The sequence below is a fragment of the Felis catus genome, chromosome E2, assembly GCF_018350175.1.
Source record: "Felis catus isolate Fca126 chromosome E2, F.catus_Fca126_mat1.0, whole genome shotgun sequence".
NCBI lineage: Eukaryota > Metazoa > Chordata > Mammalia > Carnivora > Felidae > Felis > Felis catus.
In genome coordinates this window covers 57090674-57109970 of record NC_058382.1, presented here as the reverse complement: position 1 = coordinate 57109970, position 19297 = coordinate 57090674, and the positions used below count along the sequence as shown (strand labels likewise).

Sequence of the window (19297 nt, the reverse complement as noted above, 5' to 3'; positions counted from 1 at the left end):
GCATGTGTAGACTCTGACCCAGTAATTGGGGCACCAGCGTCTCCTACACTGGCCTTCCGATGAGCTACACACCCTGCCACACACCGTGGGTCCGGTGGCCACGGAACCAGGACAAGGTGCTGCGGCAGAAGTGCCCCACAGCCAGTGGTGAGAATGGAGTCATCAATCAGTGGTCCCCTAGATGCTTCCCCAAAGTGCTGCGGCGGTGGCCGGGAAGGCTGGGGCCGTGGCGGGGCCATTCACGGAGTCTTTGAGAAGAACCAAGCGTGGTCGGGTGAGGGTAGGACCATAAAACGGGGGCATCGCGTGAACTGGCTTTGGACTCAGACTACTGGCTTTGAGCGCTGGTTCTGCCATTTGCGATGTCAAAATTGGGGGAGTTTATGAACCGCATGTGGGCATCTAGCATGATGCCAAGTGGGCTCTCTGTGAAAAGAGAAGGCGATAACGTATCTACGGCAGCCATGTGGGGAGACCTGAGCAACGGTGGTTTTATTTCCAGAAAACCTAGGTTGAGACTAGGCGAATAGTGAGCTTCCTAGCAGCCAAGGGAAAAGGGAAATAGGGTCCTCGGGCTCATCCAAAAGCAGGAAAGGGTAACAGGGAGGAAGTGGACTGACAGTGCCAAGAGAGAAGAGACTGGGGCTCTTCAAGGGGTGATGCAAACCACCACTGGGGACGATAATTTTCATCTCAACCTGTGTCTGGTACAGATGTGATCCTCATAGGACTGTCACCTCAACCATCATCATGCAAGGACACGACGCCGTCAGAGAAATGCCCGCTGGGCCATCACCCTCTGATGTCCCCCCCGATGGAGGTACGAGCTGGCCTGGGGCTGTCCTCTGACACTAAGGGACTCCCTCAGGTTTCTGACCGCAGCAGGAAGGAAGGGCTGAAGGGGTGTCCCGGACCCAGGGGACCGTGGTGTCACGGAGGGCTTTGGGCATGCGCTCCGGGTCTGCAGCCTGCCATCTACCAGCTGTGCGACCTTGGCCGGCCCTTGTGCTCAGGTTGCTAACCCAGGAAAACCGCCTTGGTGCCTTGTTCAGCCTCGGCGTCCTCCCTCCGGTGGGTCAGCACCCACTCCTTCCTTCCACCTCCTGGGCCTCAGTTTCCATCCTCTGGCTCTCCTCCAAACAAAGCCAAGGACAGCCCCCCCCCCCCCCCGGCCCCGGGATGGCCGTGAGGGTGAGTGGCAATGGACTTGAAGAGCTGGCGGCACCGAGCCTGGCCTGTCACCTGTCCCGGGCCGCGGTGACACCTACGCCTGAGCGTGGAGACCCTCTTGTCCAATACTAGCTGCGGCCGAGACCGAGTGCTGTTTCGGGGGTACAGTGATTGGCTCTCTGCCCTGAGGGGCGCGGGGGGAGCACCTTGCCGCTGGGTCGGGTGCCCCCAGGCAGTCGGGCAGGGACACCGGCCCCGGGTGCTGCCGGTCCCCTGAGGACCTGCCCCCCTTCCCCACAGGACCGCCCCCGCACGCCTCCGGCGGGAGGTTCGGGATTTGAACTGGGCACAGCAAGAATGTCGTCGGCCATCGAACGCAGGTGGTGAAGGTCTCCATTTGGGCAGGTGAGTTGATTGGGGTTTTTTTTGGGGGGGGCGGTTAATTGAGGTGAAATTTAGATAACACAGAATTAACCATCTTCACGGGTGCGATTCAGGGTCGATCGGTGTTGTGTAACCACCGTTCGTTCCAAATGACCCTCGTCTCCCCAAAACGAAAGCCCACCCCCCTCAGCAGTCGCTCCCTCCTCCCTCTCCCCCAGCCCCTGAGAGCCGCTCGTCTGCTTTCCATCTCTATTGACTTAACCGTCGCAGGCATCTTGTCATGTGAGCGGGATCTCGCGCTGTGTCACCTTTGTGACTTGCTTCCTTCACGCGGCGTCCCGTTTGCAAGGGCCAGTCGTGTTTGGCACGGGTCGGTGTTTCCGTCTTTTTTTGTGCCTGGATAATACTCCGTTGTGCGGCCGGACCTCGTTCTGTTTGATCCGTTATCAAAGGGTGTCGTTTCCGCCTTCTGGGCCGCTGTGAATAAGCCGCTGTGAACATTCGGGCACAAGTATTTGCTTAAGTGCATCTCTGCTGTGTTTTGGGGCACAGCGTGGGCCTGGGAACGGAACGGCCGGGCCCTACGGTAACGGTCGTTACGCGAGGAACCTGAGGTCTTCCGGTGCCGACCCGGAGCCGTTCCTCCCCAGCTGTCTGGGCCGTGTGGCACCAGAGTTCGGGCACGGGATGGGGGCCGGCAGCGCTGGGTCTGGATCCAGGTGGCGGCATTTGCTTGCTGTGTGACCTCTGGTGAGTTACTTGGCCTCTCTGTGTCCCCCCCGGGAACCTGCGGCTCCCAGGGTGACACAGGCAGCCTGCGTGCCTGGAGGTGACGTGTAAGTTGTGGGAGCTCTGATGCCTTTTAGGGTGGAAATCTGTTCTCCTCAGAGCCTGCTCCCACCCCCTCAGCATCCAGGGAGGCACCGAGAGCTCGTGGGCTGCCGTCAGCAGACATGAGCCAAGAGCTAGGGCCAGCGGGCGTCATGGGTAGCACAGTGTAACCCGCCCAGCTCCCGGGGATCCTCGGCTGCACCCCAGAGAGCCTCAGCCCTCGGAGAATATTTTTTTAAATGTTTTCGACAGGGTGAGCACGAGTGGGGGAGGGGCAGAGAGAGGGAGCCACAGAAGCGGAAGCAGGCTCCAGGCTCCGAGCGGACGGCACAGAGCCCGACGTGGGGCTCGATCCCCCAAACTGTGAGATCATGACCTGAGCCGAAGTCGGACGCTTAACCGCCTGAGCCCCCCCCAGGCGCCCCTCTGAGAATATTTTTAAAACAGCTGAGCTCCTCAGAGCAGCCCCCGCTTCGGGGGCGCTTCCCGAAGCTGCCGGCGGGACCCAGTGATGCACCATTCTTGGGGGCCGGGCAGTCTTCAAAGAAGGGTCTTCCCCCCCACTTTCCAGATGAGAAACGAGGGGCTCTGGGAGGCCGGCTGCGAGCACCTGCAGCTCGGACCTGCGCCGCTAGGACTCAAGTCTGATGCTTCTGCTTCCTACGTGCCCGTGCCGTGTTGGTTCTGTACAAAGGGCCAGCGTTGAGCCCGGCCAGGAGGCGGCAGGCGGGAGCCCGAGCCGGCGGGATGGCCTGGGCAGAGGACCTTCCCAGCAGTGACCGCTTTGATCCCTCCCCCTGTCACAGGCTGCCTGTTCCAGGCACATCCTTGGCCCCGGGGTTCCCACCTGCCCTGGTTTCCGTCCTCCGTCTCTGCCCTCCCTCCTGCCTTGGGAGGGGGATCTGTGGTTCTCGCTTTCCTCGTCCTTTGTGCCTTTTGTGTAGGACACCTTTGCTGCTAACCAAGACAGGGGACAGAGGAGGGGAAGTTAGAGATAGTAGAACAGGACTTGACTTGAGGGGTAAGTCGAGGGTCTCGGTCTCCTGTGTGGTTGAATAGCTCGTTGACGGGTGTGCCAAGACTGTGCCCGGAGCCATCTGGCCTTTGCCCTTGGCTCCTGGGACGTGACCTCTAGGACCTTGGAATGTCCTGACCCCAAACGTCTTTGTTGAGCGGGGGCCTCAGCCCAGAGGTAGCGGCTTGACCTCCGGAGGGGCCGGAGGACTGGCCTCCAGTGGAAACTGATCCCTCAGGTTCGGGTCGGCTCCTTGCCTGGTAAGACTCTATGCACGTTGTCGCACGTCTGTGCTGGGACAGGAGGGGACAGCTGTAAGCTCTGTGCCTGGTCCCTCGTGGACCCCGGCACGTCTTTCCTTGGCTGATTTTAGTCTGTACCCTTTTGTTGCTGGGTTCTGGGAGTCCTCATGCATTACCGAGCCAGAGGGTGATCCTTGGGGCCTCCGGGAACTTTGTAACAGGCACCAACTTGTCAAAACGCGTACCGTCTTACAGATAAGGAGACAGGGTGTGACAGGGTGGTCAAGATTTCACGGCTAAAAAGGGGCCCCAGACCCCGTGACAGCTTCACGCCTCTAGCTGCCGTCACTAGAACCCGCGGAAGGAAAACACAGCACGCGGCCGTTCCCGACCAGAGTTTATTGGGGCCTGACGGCCGAGCACGGCACGGGCTACGTGGGCTCTACTGTCCTGTGCGGCCCGGGCACAGGCCTAGGTTGGGCACTACAAGGTCTCGGCTCCTACCAGGACGCTAAGGCAGTGGCCAGCGGAGGGGAGGGTCATGCGCGGCCACTGGGGTGGGGGTTCCAGGAGGCCTCCCTCTCCCCGCTGCCCTCTGGCTCCAGCAGGGGTCCGGCAGCTCTGCGGCTGCTCTGCCGATGGGGGTGGGGGAGTGGGGGGGGGGGGTCTGGGGGCACGGCAGGGGGTTCTCCTTCACTTCACACAGCAGGGAACTACATTCTTGTCTGGAAGTACAGTGAAAAGACGGTGTGTGTACCAAAGTTTCTAGAAAACGGGGGGCAGGTTCATCCGAAGGCCTCCGGGAGGTGGTCAGTCACGGCCCAAGGTGCACCAAGCAGCTGGGAAGGGCAGGGGGAAGACACTGAGGCAGAGCAGGTGGCCTCCTTCCCCAAGGGGACCACGGCCAGGGTGGGAAGCACATGTCCAGCTTGTGGGGAGGTGCTCGCTGGGGGCCCTAGGAGCCAATTCCAAGGGGGGGGGAGTAATGTCTGGGGGGAGGGAGTTAGGGGTACGGGGGGGGGCACCTAGAGCCACCCTGACACTCTGCCCTCTCCTTGCAGCCGACTCTCCCACTCCTAGAGGTGGTAGCCCTGCCCTTCGTGTTCAAGGGCTGGCCTAACACTCCGGCCCTGGGTCTCCCTCCTCTCTAGGACCCCCTGCACACCCAGCTTCCCTGTACCTGGCACCAAGATCCGGGAGAAGGCCTCAGGCTGACTCAGTGTGTCCACCTTGACGTGCCGGAAGGCCTTGCACACGGGGCTCTGCAGGTGCCTGTGAGTCGGGGGATGGGGGGTTGAGCCTCCAGCCCGGGAGCTCGCGAGGGGGCCCTGCCAGAGACGGAGGGGGGGTGCTGCCCCTGCCCAGGCAGCCCGGCTCGGTGCTTTCAGCCCTGGGGGGAGGGGAGGCTGATAGCTCTGACCTTGGAACAGCCAGTGGTTGGTTGGTGGGGAGGACAGCCAGGTCCTTTCTGGAGTTTTAGCCATGGAGGCAGCAGGTAGCAAACGCGAGCAGCCTCGGCCACCAGGGTGGGCCAGGAACCCGGGTTCAGAGCCCAGCTGGGGGGAAGGGGGTCCCTCCAGCTGGAGATAGAGGCGTTCAGGGCCCCTGTGAGGCCAGCACTCTGCAGCTGGAGGCCCGAGGAGCCAGGGACCCTTGGTGCCCTGCCCTCCCTCCCCCACAAGGAGGCTGGGGCAGACCACTCACCTCCTCCACTCTTCCTCCGTCTCCCAGAACTCATAGACCACGAAGGTGAGGCCATCGGCCAGCCTCACTGCCGCGATGCTGGGGAGAGAGAGGCTCCAACTGGAGGGCTGCCCCCCAAGAGCCTGGCAGAGGTGGGAGGGGCCCCCAGCACTGGCCCTCCGGTGTGTTCAGTGAGGATCCCTGCCACCTGATGCCAGGCCCGGTCCCGGAAGGTGGCCAGGAAATACTCACTGGACAAATCACAACGAAACAACACTTGAAAAGGCCTTACTGCCATTTAAAAACCCCACCTTTCAAAATAAAAACATCTTCCTCCTCCTGCCTTCTCTGTAATTGTTTCATTTAATCCTTAAAACTCTGTGACTTGAAATTGACCCAGCAACGGGGCGGAGAAGGCCAGGCACCCGTCCCTTCCTGTGTGACCATGACCTGTGTGCTGCCAGGCCCCTCCCAGGCCTGGGAGAGGAGGGAAGGGACTCCCCCAGTGAGAAGGCGGCTGGCCTGGGGGGTTGGGTTCCTTCCTCTCTAACCCTGGCCTGACCTGCCCCCCACTCAGAACACAGCCTGAGCCTCCAGGAGGAGAGCTCTCTGCCGATCGCCGTGTAATTCCAGATAATTCCATGTTTCACCAGACAGGAGCCGGGAAGCAGGACTGCTAATGGCATCATTAGTTCACTAGCTCCAGCCTCCAACCACACCTGGATCGGGTCTCCCCCTCCGCCCCCCCCACCCCCCCCCCAGATGCATGTCACCTGCCAGTCAGAACCCAGGGCCCTTTGTGCCGCTTGACAAAGGTCACGGGGGCAATGGGGACTATCTGCATTTGGTTACTGGGGGATGAAAGCGACCCCGGGGACCGTATTTGGCTGGCCGACAGCACACGGCATGCATTGGGGCGCCCCCATGGGCGGGCAGGCACGGGGTGCAGGGACGACAGTCATCCCAAAGGCAAGAAGCCCCTCAGCGTCCTGCTCCCCCCTCCTCCCATGTTCTCCCCCCACCATGAGCTCGCGATCGCCCACCTGCACGACTGCACCTCGCCTGCCGTCCTAGCGTGGCCCGGAAGGACCCGTACGACGCCCCCACCAACACTGCTGGCCGCCTCCTGACCTTCCTGCTTGGCCCCCAGCACCATCCTGTCGGTTCGGCCTTATGGCCTCTCCTCCCCTCCCCCCATCCCAGCCACTAGCTGGTCCCATCAGCCCAGCTCCAGAGCCCAGGTCACTCAAAGACCCACCCGGACTGCGGGGCCTCTCCTGGCCGCACCCGTCCCCACTCTCCCCTCCTTCACACAAAGGAGACCTGACCGGCTCTGCCTTCGGCTCGAGCATCTCCGACACGGTCCCTACCAGCCCCCAGTCCTTTCCTGTCGTCACAACCGGGCCGCTCGAGGCGCTGCTATGTCCCCAGGTCTCGGCTCCAGCCGATGCCCCCCGCAGACCACCCTCCCCGCGGTTCTGCGGCCGCTCCTCGCCCGGCCTCATGCACGTACGGCCCCCCACCTGAATCAAGCAGGTCACTCACTGGAAGCAGGTCCTGGCCCCCGCGGTCCCCCGCAGGTACTGGCGCAGGGAGTCCACGAACTCACTCAGCTGCTCGGGGCACACGGCCATCTCCTGCCGGACCAGCTGCAGGTGCTGTGGGGACACGGGAGTGAGCGCCCGGCCACCCCCGCTCTCCCTGCCCGAGACCCGGCCTCCCCAGACCTTCCTTCAGAGAAGACAGGACAATTCGGCCAAAACAGAACCCAAAACCCCTCCTCACTCACGCGAGGGCTCATTCTTACGCCAAAAGTGGCGAAAAAGAACGAGGACCGAATGGCTAAAAGCAGACGACAGCCACGCCCAAGCAGGACACCACACGAGGGTGTGCACAGAGGGGCTCTGCGGCCGCCGGGAGCTGCCCGCATGGCACTCTGGTCCGAGACACCACAAAATCAGGGCCCAGCAAGATTCGCTTCTGGTCGGGTCAGTGTGTGGGGTCACTGTCCTGATCACTTCCCCCCGGGGCCAAACTGTTGTTGATCAGAGAACACCCCTGGCTGGAGAGGAGGCCAGGGCCTAGGGCCGCATCTCCCCTCGTGGTGGTCCCAGGGGGTGACACCAGGGGGTGTCAAGGACCTGTAACTCAGTCCTGGCTCCGGCAGGGATGGGGCCACAGGAGAGGGGCAGGAAGGGATCGGGCCTCACCATGTTGGTGCTTTCTTCATCTGAGAGGCGCTGCTGAAGGTCAAACCAAAGGGTCTGAAACAACAAAGCACAAAGACGTGTCGGAGACCGAGGCCCCCTCCCCCAGGGAGGCCTCCAGCACTACCACAATGAAACCGGAGAGTCCAGAGCCAGCAGAGAGCTCCAGCCTCTCCACCCCAAGGTTCCAGGGGCTCTGGAGTCCCCGGGGCGAGGCCCCGCTGCCGCCTACCCTCCAGACACAGGGCTGGCTCTGAAGGAAGCTGGGAGGCCCGGCTGGGAGACCGACCAGAGGAAGTGGCCCAGATCCCTTCCGGCCTTGGCATCTGAGAAGCGCAGAAGCCAACCAGACCTAGGCGGAGGGCATTCGGCCAGGGGCGGGGTAGTCTTGGGACAGGACAGTTCTGAACCCAGGATGCCGCTGCCAGCAGCCCTGAGATCCCCCGTCGGCTGGCCAATCACCCCACGTCGAGACCCCCGGTGCCCCGTGAACCTGATAATGGTCTGAATGGGGTGGTTGCCTCGAGCTACATGCTTCACGAATACATCTTGTCTAACTTTCCCGACTCCCGCAGGTGGGCGCGGCCCCACCGTCAGCTCCAGGAAGGCAGGAACCCCGGGCGCGCTGTCACCGACACGCGCCGGAGTCCAGAACACAGCACCCGATGGGTACTCGGCAGTTTCGCAGCGCACGGCCCCGGGCTCCAAAGCTTTGGAGCCGGGGTTTGAAGCCAGGGCTCTCTCCCCCCGACCCACAAAACCGTGATTCTTCTGCAACTCGGGGGAGCGCCCGGCACGCCATCGGCCCCACCCAGGCAGCGCCAGGCCCAGGTTGGCACGAAGAGGGCGGAGCCCCCTGCCGGCCCCGGATTGGCCCCCGCGGGCGGCCCGGACCAATCAGAGGCCAGCAAGCGGGGCCCCGCCCCGTCTCCAGGACACCCAGGTGCTCCGCGGTCTCCAGCCAGCTGGTTGTTAAGACGACCGGAGGCTAAAAATAAGCTTCAAAGAACCTCCCTCTGGAGGCGCTGGGAGTTGTTATGACAACCCGGCCTCGGGGTCCCGCGGAGCCTTTCCCACCGCTCCCACTCAGCTGCTGGCTTCACGGGAGGGGGGATCCCACCTCGGCCTCAGCCCACCTCCCCCTCCACCCCCGTCTCCAAGTCTGGCCTCAGCCCCCCTCTGCGTGGGGGGAGCCCCCCACCCCGCCCCCAGGAAGCCCTGAGAAACCCCAAGCCCATCAAACTGCTTTTTTGCCCTTGCGCAAAACATGTCAAAAAAATTCAGAAAAGCGGGAGAAATGTAAACTCGCTCAACCGTACGGTTCGGAGATGCCCGCCGGCTTGGTTGATGTAGGGGTGCTGGTCCCGTGCGTGTGCACAGGTTTGGCGTCAGAATATGGGTGACAACGCCTAACAACTGCTAACATTGTAATGCTCACGACGGAGCAGGCTCCGGGCTAAGCCATTAAGGCTTCATTTTCTTGGGACGCCCGGGTGGCTCAGTTGGTTAAACGTCCGACTTCGGGTCAGGTCGTGATCCCCCGGTTCAGGGGTTCGAGCCCCGGGTTGCGCTCGGTGCTGACAGTGCAGAGCCTGGAGGCTGCTTCAGGTGCTATGTCTCCCTCTCTGCCCCTCCCCCACTCTCTCTCTCTCAAAAATAAAATATTAAAAAAAAAAAAAGACATTTTCTTTAATTCACAACAACCCCATGACGAGCGCTAGTCTGAACATCTTCTCTGCGGTTAGAGCAGGAATCTGAGGCTCAGAGAGGGCAAGTCACTGGCCCAAGGTCACAAAGCTGCTAAGTGGTATAACCAGGATTTAAATATGCGCAATCTGATACCTGAGCCCTTTGGTAAACCTTAAGGCAACCTGTTCTTTCTTCCCACACATGGTCATTGTTTGGGCTGAACTGTATCCTCTCCCAAATCATAAGTTCCAGGCCCATCTCCCCCCCCCCCCCCACCCCAGCACCTAGGAATGTGACTGCCTGGAAATAAGGCCTTTGAAGAGATAATTAAGATGAGGTCACATGGGTGGGCCCTAATCCAACCTGACCTTGACGGTGTCCTTGGAGATGAGGACAGAGCCTCGCACTGAGGGAGGATGCGTGAGGACACAGGGAGGAAGTGACTGTCCTCATGCCCAGGAGAAGGCAGCCCTACCCCCAGCCTGAGCTCAGACTTCTAGGCTCTAACGTGACGGAAGAAACGGCCCCGGTTTGAGCCCCGCCTGTGCTACGTGGTCACGGCGGCCCCGGGAGACAAATGCGGTCATCCCGCGGGGACCTGCCGAGTCGTGAAACACCCTCTGAAGACAGGACTCGTGTTTGAGAGATCTATGAGAGCCTCCTCATTCCAGAGGACTCTAAGCTCTCCTGGGACGCCGCCGGGACGCCCCGGCCCTCACCCACCACCCTGCTGCCTCCTGGCATCCCCAGGCCGGCCTGAGAGCAGAGGCGCAGGGAACCCTGTCCCCTCCCCGCACACGCCCCTGCTGACTCTGTGTTCCTTGAGACGCCCCTCCTGGCTGCCCCTTGCCCGGGGCACCTCTCCTGGACAGGTACGAGGGACATCTTCCCCCTAGTCCTGGTGGCCAGGCTCCCAGGCTCCTGCCCGGACTCCGGGCGACCCTGCACCTGCTGGGGACAGCGGAGGGGGGCGTGGCTCCGCAGGCTTACCTTGTTCTCCAGCCGCCCTATCAGCTCTGCCAAGCGGCTGATCTGGGCTTCGAGCCCCTCCTCCTTGGGGTCCGAGTTGACTAGGAGAAAGGATCAGAGATGCTCATGGGGGGAGGGGAGGGCAGCCCCCTCCCCCACGCTGTCCCAGTCCCGCTTGGAGGCCCAGGCTGCATCCGGGCCACTGTCAGAATTCCCACCCACGCACCCCGTGCTCCCCACCCCAGGCCGCCACACTCTCTCACCAGGCGGAAGACTCTTCCCTTGTTCCATGGCCCCCAGCTTGTGGTTGGGGGCCTGGGGGGGAGGGGGGCCGGCACACCAGGTCTCCGCTGCGCCGTGGCTGGGTTTGCTGTGGTTCTGTCTGCAGTGTGAGCAGAGGAAACACACGCTGTGAGGGAGGCCGCAGGGCCCCGTCCGCTCTCAGCAGCTCTGGCAAACGTTAGGCAGCGGCCGTGAGCCCAAACACAGCGCACTTGACCCGGTCTGGCCCTATTCCTGCCAGGCACGCGTAATGGCCTCTGTGGCGCGGCTGAGTCGTTGAAGCCCGAAGGCAGGTGACTTCACCAAGACCACCCAGCAGCTGGCAAGGCAGTCAGGATCGAACTTCACCGCATTCTAGGACCACACGGCCCAGCCCCGTCCCCGGGAGCGTCAGTTCCGGGGCCGGGATGAACTTGAGCCAGGCCCCCACCCCACAGCCTAACTCGCAGCACCCCCTCCCCATCCCTGTGCGGTGGGGAGCTCGGGTCTGTGCCCGCGAAACAGCCCACCTCTCTGCAAAAGGGAGCCCTAAGACACGGTCCAGAGAGACCATGGAACAGGACAGAAACATCCATGATCCTGACCTCAGCCGGGCCTTAGAGAGAGGGGCCAGGCCCCGTCCCCCGTCCCCTGTCCGCTGCCCCCAGGCACACCGGGGTGCATACAGGTGCACGGCCCTGGCACGCCCTGCCAGGCACACGCGGCTCACCCAGCACGTGCCTGGCACGACAGTAGGGGCTCAATCGACGCTCGGTGAATTCCCGGACACCCACGTGCCCAGAGATGCTGGAAAACAGCGCAGACATCCAGATACACCCAGACACACACAGCAAACGCGCCCTGTGCCCAGCCCCCCTTCTGCACCTTGGTGCCTGCCTCTCCCCTGGCTGGGGGGGCCACCCCAGCCTTCCGGGGGACGGGGGAGGCCACGGAGTCTTTGAGGCTCCACAAACGAGCGCCAAACTGCGGCGGGAGTCCCCCAGGGGCAGCGGGGCTTTGAACCAGTGGCTGGCGCCTGGACGGGGTGGCCTAAGGGGACTTTGCAGCCCGGAGCCTAAAGAGCTGAGGTTTGGGGCAGTCTGAGGTCGGAGCGTGTGTCGGGAAGTGCCTCCCCTTTGTGAACTGACCCCTCCCCCCACCAAAGTCCCACAGGAAGGTCCCAGCACAGGGGCGGGCAGGTGTAACCGCCGACACCCCACGGAGCTGGCGCTGGGCAGGAAATCAGCTACCATCGGGCGGCAGCCTACTCTACAGCAGGAGAAAACACCACGTTTTTCACCAAGAGAGTGACCCCTAAAATGAAGGAAAGCGAAGTGTCAGCTTCCAGAGCTGTGGCCGTCACCACCGGGGACGCTCAGAATCGTGGACGCAGAGTTCCGGGCTCAGCGCCCAGGAATTCCAATCCGGCAGGCGCGGCCTGGGGCCCGGGATCTGCATTTTAGCCTTCCCAGGTCATCTGCCCACAGGGGCTCAGAATAAACAAATTTTGGGAACAGTGTCACCGAGCAGCCTTCGCGACCGTGTCCAGTTGGGACCAGCCCCCGCCGGCCGACATTCACATGCTCAACCCCCCACCCCCCGCACTGGGCAGCAACCCATATCCTGGCCGGGCCGAGCCTCTGGCTGTGAATGGACGGCCGGGCACAGCCATCCGAGGCCCAGCAGTGTAGACAGCTGGCCGTTTTCCTTGTCTACCCGGATTTCTTTACGGCCCCTCTGCACCAGACGCATCGGCTGCTCTGGAAAGAAAGGGCGAAGGAGGCTTGGTCTGAACTTGGGACGGCAAACGTGAGGGCTGGTGAGCCCAGGGCCTGGCACTGCCGGCTGGCAGGAAGGACTCCTCCTCTCTGGACACCAGGCTTTCCCTCCCCGACACGGTGCTCTGCCTGAGTCGGGACCTCAGGGCCTTCTCCCCGGCACCCCGGACGCACGCACCCCACGCACACCTGGCATTCTTCTACGCGCACGCGGTCTCGTTCAGTCCTCACGGGCACTGAAGACACAGGCACGGGATCGTCCCCACTTGACAGACAAGCACGGCGCCCGGCCCCAGGTCACTCGGTCCCCAGGCGCACGACCGGCCCCAGCAAGCAGCAGGTGGCCGCGTGTGCGCGTGAGACACATGCCCACGTGACCCTGCGAGGTCCCAGTGACGCACCGGATCTGGCTGGTCTGTTCTTCAATGGCCTCCACCGCACTCTCCACGGAGCTCAGCAGCGACTGGATCTGATTGGCCGTCTCCTTCAGGAGAAAGCGGGTCACAAACTGGTCCACGTTGCTCCCGCCCTCGTACACCTGTGGAGGGAAAGAAAGGGGCACACGTGGCAAAGGGGTCAGGGAGGCAACTTGGGTGTGGGGTCTGGCACAGAGCGGGACGGGGGGTGGGGGGCACCTGGGGCTGGTGTCTCTGTCTCGCAGGAGGAAATTGGGACCCCAGCGCCTCCAACTTGGAGCATCGGGGAAGGGGCTCTGGATTCAGAGATGGAGGTTTGAGCCCTGGCTTCCCCATGTACTCGTTCCTGCCCTCTACGACCACGGTTGGAGTCACTTTAGTACCTATCCTACAAGGTCCCATGGAGGACTGGATGACAGAATGCGTATAAAATGCCCGGCACAGGCCCTGTAACATAGCAAATACTCAACGAGCGGCAGCTGCTGGGATAAAGATGATGTTAATACCGACGATCGTGGAGGGGTGGGGGGGGGGAGGAGGAGGAGGAGGAGGAGGAGGAGGAGGAGGAGGAGGGGGAGGAGGAGGAGGAGGGTGATGGCAGCGATGATGCTGATGGTGGGAGAGATGGGGAAGACGATGATGGGGAGGGGGAGGTGGTGCTAAGGGTGGTCATTGGTGGTGGTGTTCTTGTTGACAGGGGTGAAGTATGTGGGGAGAAGAGTGAGTGACCCTACCCCCTCCTTCCTCCCGGGAGGCTTCCTTGGCCTCGTGGGCCTGCAGGATGCTACGCAGAGAAATGAAGGAAGACTCAAAACCGACCAGCTGGAGAGGTCCAACTGGCTCCTCCCAAGAAAAAGCCCGAGACTCAGTCTCAGAAGCCTCCTCCCGGGTCCTCCCCTCCCCTCGGGTCAGCAGGGAGCCTGGGGGGGCACCCAGAGACAAAGATTCAGAGGCCACGAGGAGAAGAACTCAACTCGAGGGAAAAAGAAGGAAGAGGGTTTCCACAGACTTCGCGGTGGTGCGGCTCTCCCCTTTTGTCAAGAGTCTGCGGCAAAGACCTTCCCCAAGGCTTCCGGATCCGGCACAACTGAGGTTCTGGCTGAGCCAGGTCACTCAAGGATGGTAAGGATCAAAATAGCACTGTGTTGGGGACGCTGGTCCCTGAAACCCTGTGCGACCCTCCCGCCTCCTCGGCCGAGACCCCACCCTCCCGAGCCAACCGCCCGGCGCTTTGGAATTGCGCCCGGTCCCCGGCAAGGCAAGGAAAAACAGGGCTCTCAAGGAAAGCAAATTAAACCATCCATCACTCTGACTGGGAATTAATTAGCAACGAGGGCACAAGGGAAACACGGCTGGAGACAGAGAGGGAAACAGAGGCAGGGAAGGGGAGCACGGGGAGGAGAGGCACACACGGGGGAGGCGTGGAGGTGGCCACCCTGCGCCAACACCGGAGACGGGTCCCAACCACGCAACGGTGCCAGAGAGTACGTAAGGTTCTGCTCGCCTAATGCGTTTCGATTATTGATTATCCTCCCTAGCAAATAGTTGACACCACACTCAATCCGGTGATCAACGGGCCCTGGACAAATGAATGGCCAAAACGAACGAGAAGATGCAATGTGGTAAGAAAATGAAACGCAAAGAGAAAGCCTGCTAGGAGCCATCAAGCAGAAAAATGAGCCGAAGTTAAGTGTGTTAAAAGCGCTCGGATCAAGCGAGTGAGAGTGCAGCTAGCGATCCGTGAGCGTAACCCGTTAGCTGAATTCCAAAAAGACACGTGACTTTCAAAGGAATAAAAATGCAGGGGCGCCTGGCTGGCTCGGTTGGTTGAGCATCCGACTCTTGATCTCGGCTCAGGTCACGATCTCGGGGTCGTGAGATCAGGCCCCGTGTGGGGCTCCGCACTGAGTGTAGATAGAACCTGCTTGGGCTTCTCTCTCCACCCGCCCCCACCGTCTCTCTGCCCCTCCCGCATTCATGTGCATGCATACACGCGCGTGCGCGCACACACTCTCTCCAAATAAAAAAAGAAATGTTTAAATTTTTAAAGGACTCAAAATGCAGTTTTTACGGATTTCTCCTCCACCATAATCAATGCCTCCCTCAGCCAACAGAGCAACTCCACCGATTCCAGAGGGAAAGGATCAGAACTGGGAATCGCGTGTCGTGTAGACACACGACTCATCTTCGGGGTATAGGGCGATATTCGGAAATCTGCAAATTTCTGACGTGTTACCACATGAGCACCTTTCCGGCAAAAAACTGCCTAGGAGTCTCCCCCCCCAAACACACACATATCTAGGGCTGAGTCAAAGAAAACAGTCTTGAATAGGGAAGTCATGGAAGGAAGGGTCAGTGATAGAGCCGGTTAAATGTAAGGTTGCAGGGTCAGGAGACGAAAACGTTCATCGGCGATGGTTTAATTGCAGTCACACTGGATTATGTCAATAAAGACCGGAAAAGTATGGAAAAAAAATATCTGAAAATCTCAAAAACGCCTTGAACTCCTCAAAAGGGAGTCGATGTTTCTGATTAGCTAGAGATAAAAACACAATGAGGAACGTTCACAGTGCCAGGGGTGCCTGGGTGGCTCAGTTGGCTGAGGGTCATCTGGCTTTGGCTCAGGTCGTGATCTCACAATTCATGAGTTCGAGCCCCGCGTCAGGCTCTCTGCTGTCAGCGTGGAGCCTGCTTCGGATCCTCTATCCCCCTTTCTTTGTCCCTCCCCGGCTTGTGCGTGCTCACTCACTCTTTCTCACGCGTGCACAAAAATAAACACCGAAGAAAGAAAAGGGGCACCTGGGTGCCTCAGTCAGTTAAGTGTCTGACTTTGGCTCAGGTCACGATTTCGCAGTTTGTGAGTTCAAGCCCCACGTCAGGCTCTGTGCTGTCAGAGCAGAGCCTGCTTTGGATCCTCTGTCCCTCTCTCTCCCTGCCCCTCCCCTGCTTGCTCTCTAGCAAAAAATTCATAGCGCCTGTTGTAGAGGTTGTCCACGAAATGAAAACTACAGCGTCTACCCCTGAGACCACAATTGATGCTCTAAACAAAGCGGACCATCAAAAGGTCACAGATCAAACGGACAAGGGAAGCACACCAAACGGGAATTGTGGGAGATTACGATAGCAGTTGGAACAGACCGATTACAACAATAAAGAAACGCGGCCTAAATTCCCTCACGTAAAGATACAGTCCCAGATTTGATGAAATGAGACCCAAACAGAGGCCCCTCAAAACCAAAACAGCACTGAGAGATTTCCAAAGAAAAGTCTGGGCAAAAATCCTGTCACCAGATTTGGTCAAATGAAGAAGTTGCACGAGAAGATAGGATTGAGAGAACACGGTATCGCACAAGGTGAGAAGGGTCACGAAACAACGGCAAAAGGCATTCTGCACAGCAAGGGCAGGATGTCACCGCACCATCACGCGATCGGAGAGGATACTGCTATAAACATGGCAATGGGGATTCACATGGACACATCCACTTTAAAAAAAATTTTTTTTCAATGTTTATTTTTGAGAGAGAGAGAGAGAGAAAGAGAGCGTGCATGAGTGGGGGAAGGGGCAGAGAGAGAGGGAGACACAGAATCCGAAGCAGGCTCCAGGCTCCAAGCGGTCAGCACAGAGCCCGACGTGGGGCTCAAACCCATGAGCCGTGAGATCACGACCTGAGCCGAAGTCGGACGCTTAACCGACTGAGCCACCCAGGCGCCCCGGATGCAGCCACTTTATAAAGCAATTGTGCTTTCTCTCCAGAGCCTTGCACTGTCGCAGACGAGGGGTCTGGAGTTCTTTCTTGTCCAGCAAGAGAGCGGACGCAGAAATAAATATGAGAGAGGCTAAAGTCTGGGAGGAGACAAGAGCCCCGAACAGGAATTTCGTCTCCGTATTTGAGTTCTCAAGATCTTACCCACGTGGTGACCATGGAGAAAACAATCGGACAGTAATCATTAACTTGTGTGATTAAGAAGCAAAGGGGCACCTGGGTGGCGCAGTCGGTTAAGCATCCGACTTCAGCTCAGGTCATGATCTCGCGGTCCGTGAGTTCGAGCCCCACGTCAGGCTCTGGGCTGATGGCTCAGAGCCTGGAGCCTGCTTCCGGTTCTGTGTCTCCCTCTCTCTCTGCCCCTCCCCCGTTCATGCTCTGTCTCTCTCTGTCCCAAAAATAAATAAACGATGAAAAAAAAAAATTTAAGAAGCAAAGGGTCTTGGGGGGGGGGTGGGGACAAGCGGTGTTTGTGATCAAGGTACATTGGCGTCAAATGGAAAGTAATTTCCTGCAGGGGATGGAACAAGTTACTCGTGATCCCGGTACAATATCGCGCTAGCTAACCTCCGGTGCTTTCGCCCAGTGGTGGCAGCTTTCCGCTCTAAGTTTGTTTCCCACCGATTTATGTAAATAGAACCTATTTCCCCACATTGCACGGCTCCGATTCTTTGACTCAGTCATTCCATTTACGATAATCCATCCCTAAGAAATCATGCAAAATGAGCACAAAGGCTCATGTCCCGAGGTTACAGTATATATTCATATTAGCAAGAACCTGGTAACCATCTAATACGCCCCAAAACAGAGGAAAAGTAAATTTAAGTAAGAGTATTTAAAAAAAAAGATGCTTCTGGACAGTTTTAATCACATAGGAAAAATGCTAAGATATTAGGTGAAAAAAGTACAAAAAATAAGTCTTGTACACAAGACAATATTAAATATATTAAAGAAATACACATGGGAAAAAAGGTTCCGAGGTAATAACATGTTAACTAACAGTGGTAAGGAACGGTGGGAGTTACAAATGGTTTGAACTTTTTCCTTATACTCTTGTTTATTTTCTAAATTTTACAAGTTGACTATGTACCATTTATATGATAAAAAAAATAAAGGTCTATATGCATCAAACAACATGGCTAAAATCCTAGTAAGGAAAACCATTAAAAACACAGAGTAAATAATTTGGTGTGACAAATTAGCTCAACATTGTCCCATAGGCGAGATAAATTGGACAATAAATAAGGATGCAAACACCACTGTTAGGGGCGCCTGGGTGGCTCAGTTGTTTGAGCATCCGACTTTGACTCAGGTCATGATCTCTTGGTCTGTGAATTTGAGCCCCACATAAGGCTCTCTGGAGTGCAGAGCCTGCTTGGGACTCTCTCTCTCTCTCTCTCTCTCTCTCTCTCTGCCCCTCCCCTGCTCACATGCTCTCTCTCAAAAATAAGTAAAACATTAAAAAAAAAAGAGCATCGTTAGGTAAACGTGAAAAGTCTTTTTTTTTTTAATTTAAACAAATTTTTTCATGTTCATTTTTGAGAGAGAGAGTGAGTAGGGGAGGGGCACAGAGAGAGAGGGAGAGAGATACAAGGCAAATATGAAAGTCTTTATTTTTTAGGTTTATTTAAAAAAATTATTTTTTAATGTTTATTTTTGAGAGAGGGCGTGAGCAGGGGAGGGGCAGAGAGAAACAGAGGAAGACACAGAATCTGAAACAGGCTCCAGGCTCCGAGGGGTCAGCACAGAGCCCTATGAGGGGCTTGAACTCGGGAATGGCAAGATAATGACCCAGGCCAATTTGGATGCTTAGCCGCTGAACCACCCAGGTGCCCCATAAGTTTAATTACGAGAGAGAGAGAGAGAGAGAGAGAGAGAGCGAGCGAGCACGAGTGGGGAAGGGACACAGCAGAGAGGGCAAGAATCCCAAGCAGGCTCAGGCTCTACACCGACAGCTCAGAGGCCGACGCGGGGCTCGAACCCACAAACCGTAAGATCGAGATCTGAGCTGAAGTTGGAGGCTCACCTGACTGAGCCATCCAGCCGCCCTAGTGTGAAAGTCTTTAAAACGGACAAGAGGAGCGCCTGGGTGGCGCAGTCGGTTAAGCGTCCGACTTCAGCCAGGTCACGATCTCGCGGTCCGTGAGTTCGAGCCCCGCGTCGGGCTCTGGGCTGATGGCTCAGAGCCTGGAGCCTGTTTCCGATTCTGTGTCTCCCTCTCTCTCTGCCCCTCCCCTGTTCATGCTCTGTCTCTGTCCCAAAAATAAATAAACGTTGAAAAAAAAAATTTAAAACGGACAAGAAAGATTACTGGGTACCTGTGGGTTAACTAAATCTTCCCTTGTTTGAGGGCTCCTTTTAAAACTCCGCAGAATGTACAAGAGAGACGATGCTGAAAAATAACTCTCATCCACAGCGAGGCACAGGAATTTTGTCTGGTGGAATGCAACTGACTGTCGCTGTCACTGTGGACAGTGCCCGGTTCTGCACCGATTCACAGATTCGCTCAGAGCTCCTAGTTGCCTCTATCCATGGTGCGTGGCCTTGGAATTTTCCTTTGAGCTAGCTGTAACATCCTACTGGTTCTGATATTAATTAAGGAGTTTTTAAAAATATTCACGTTGCCTTAAAAAAAAAGGGGGGGGGGGAGCTCGTGGCTGGCTCAAATGGTACAGCATATGACTCATGATCTCAGGGTCATGAGTTCAAGTCCCACACTGGGCGTGGAGTCTACTTAAAGCTAAAAAAAAATTGGGGCACCCAGGTGGCTCAGTCGGTTAAGCGCTGGACTTCGGCTCAGGTCATGATGTCATGGGCTGTGGGTTTGAGCCCCGTGTGGGGCTCTGTGCTGACAGCATGGAGCCTGCTTTGGATCCTCTGTCTCCCTC

At 58.4% G+C, this 19297-nt stretch overlaps 1 protein-coding gene across 2 annotated transcripts in view; it reads right to left on the bottom strand.

The window, feature by feature from the left end:
* Positions 1–4026: 4026 nt before the first annotated feature.
* NECAB2 (N-terminal EF-hand calcium binding protein 2) overlaps positions 4027–19297 on the bottom strand; it is a 29396-nt gene continuing 14125 nt past the window's right edge. The window contains exons 6-13 of one of the 2 annotated variants that reach the window (XM_023245244.2): positions 12631–12767; positions 10454–10572; positions 10212–10291; positions 7536–7589; positions 6871–6983; positions 5347–5424; positions 4823–4914; positions 4027–4481 (exon numbers count right to left, since the gene is read on the bottom strand). In XM_023245244.2, the coding sequence (XP_023101012.2) occupies positions 4453–4481; positions 4823–4914; positions 5347–5424; positions 6871–6983; positions 7536–7589; positions 10212–10291; positions 10454–10572; positions 12631–12767 (702 nt within the window). In that variant the 3' untranslated portion in view covers positions 4027–4452. Of the gene's footprint in view, positions 4482–4641; positions 4915–5346; positions 5425–6870; positions 6984–7535; positions 7590–10211; positions 10292–10453; positions 10573–12630; positions 12768–19297 lie in introns of those variants that run through there. The other variant, XM_023245243.2, reaches the window with a different exon arrangement.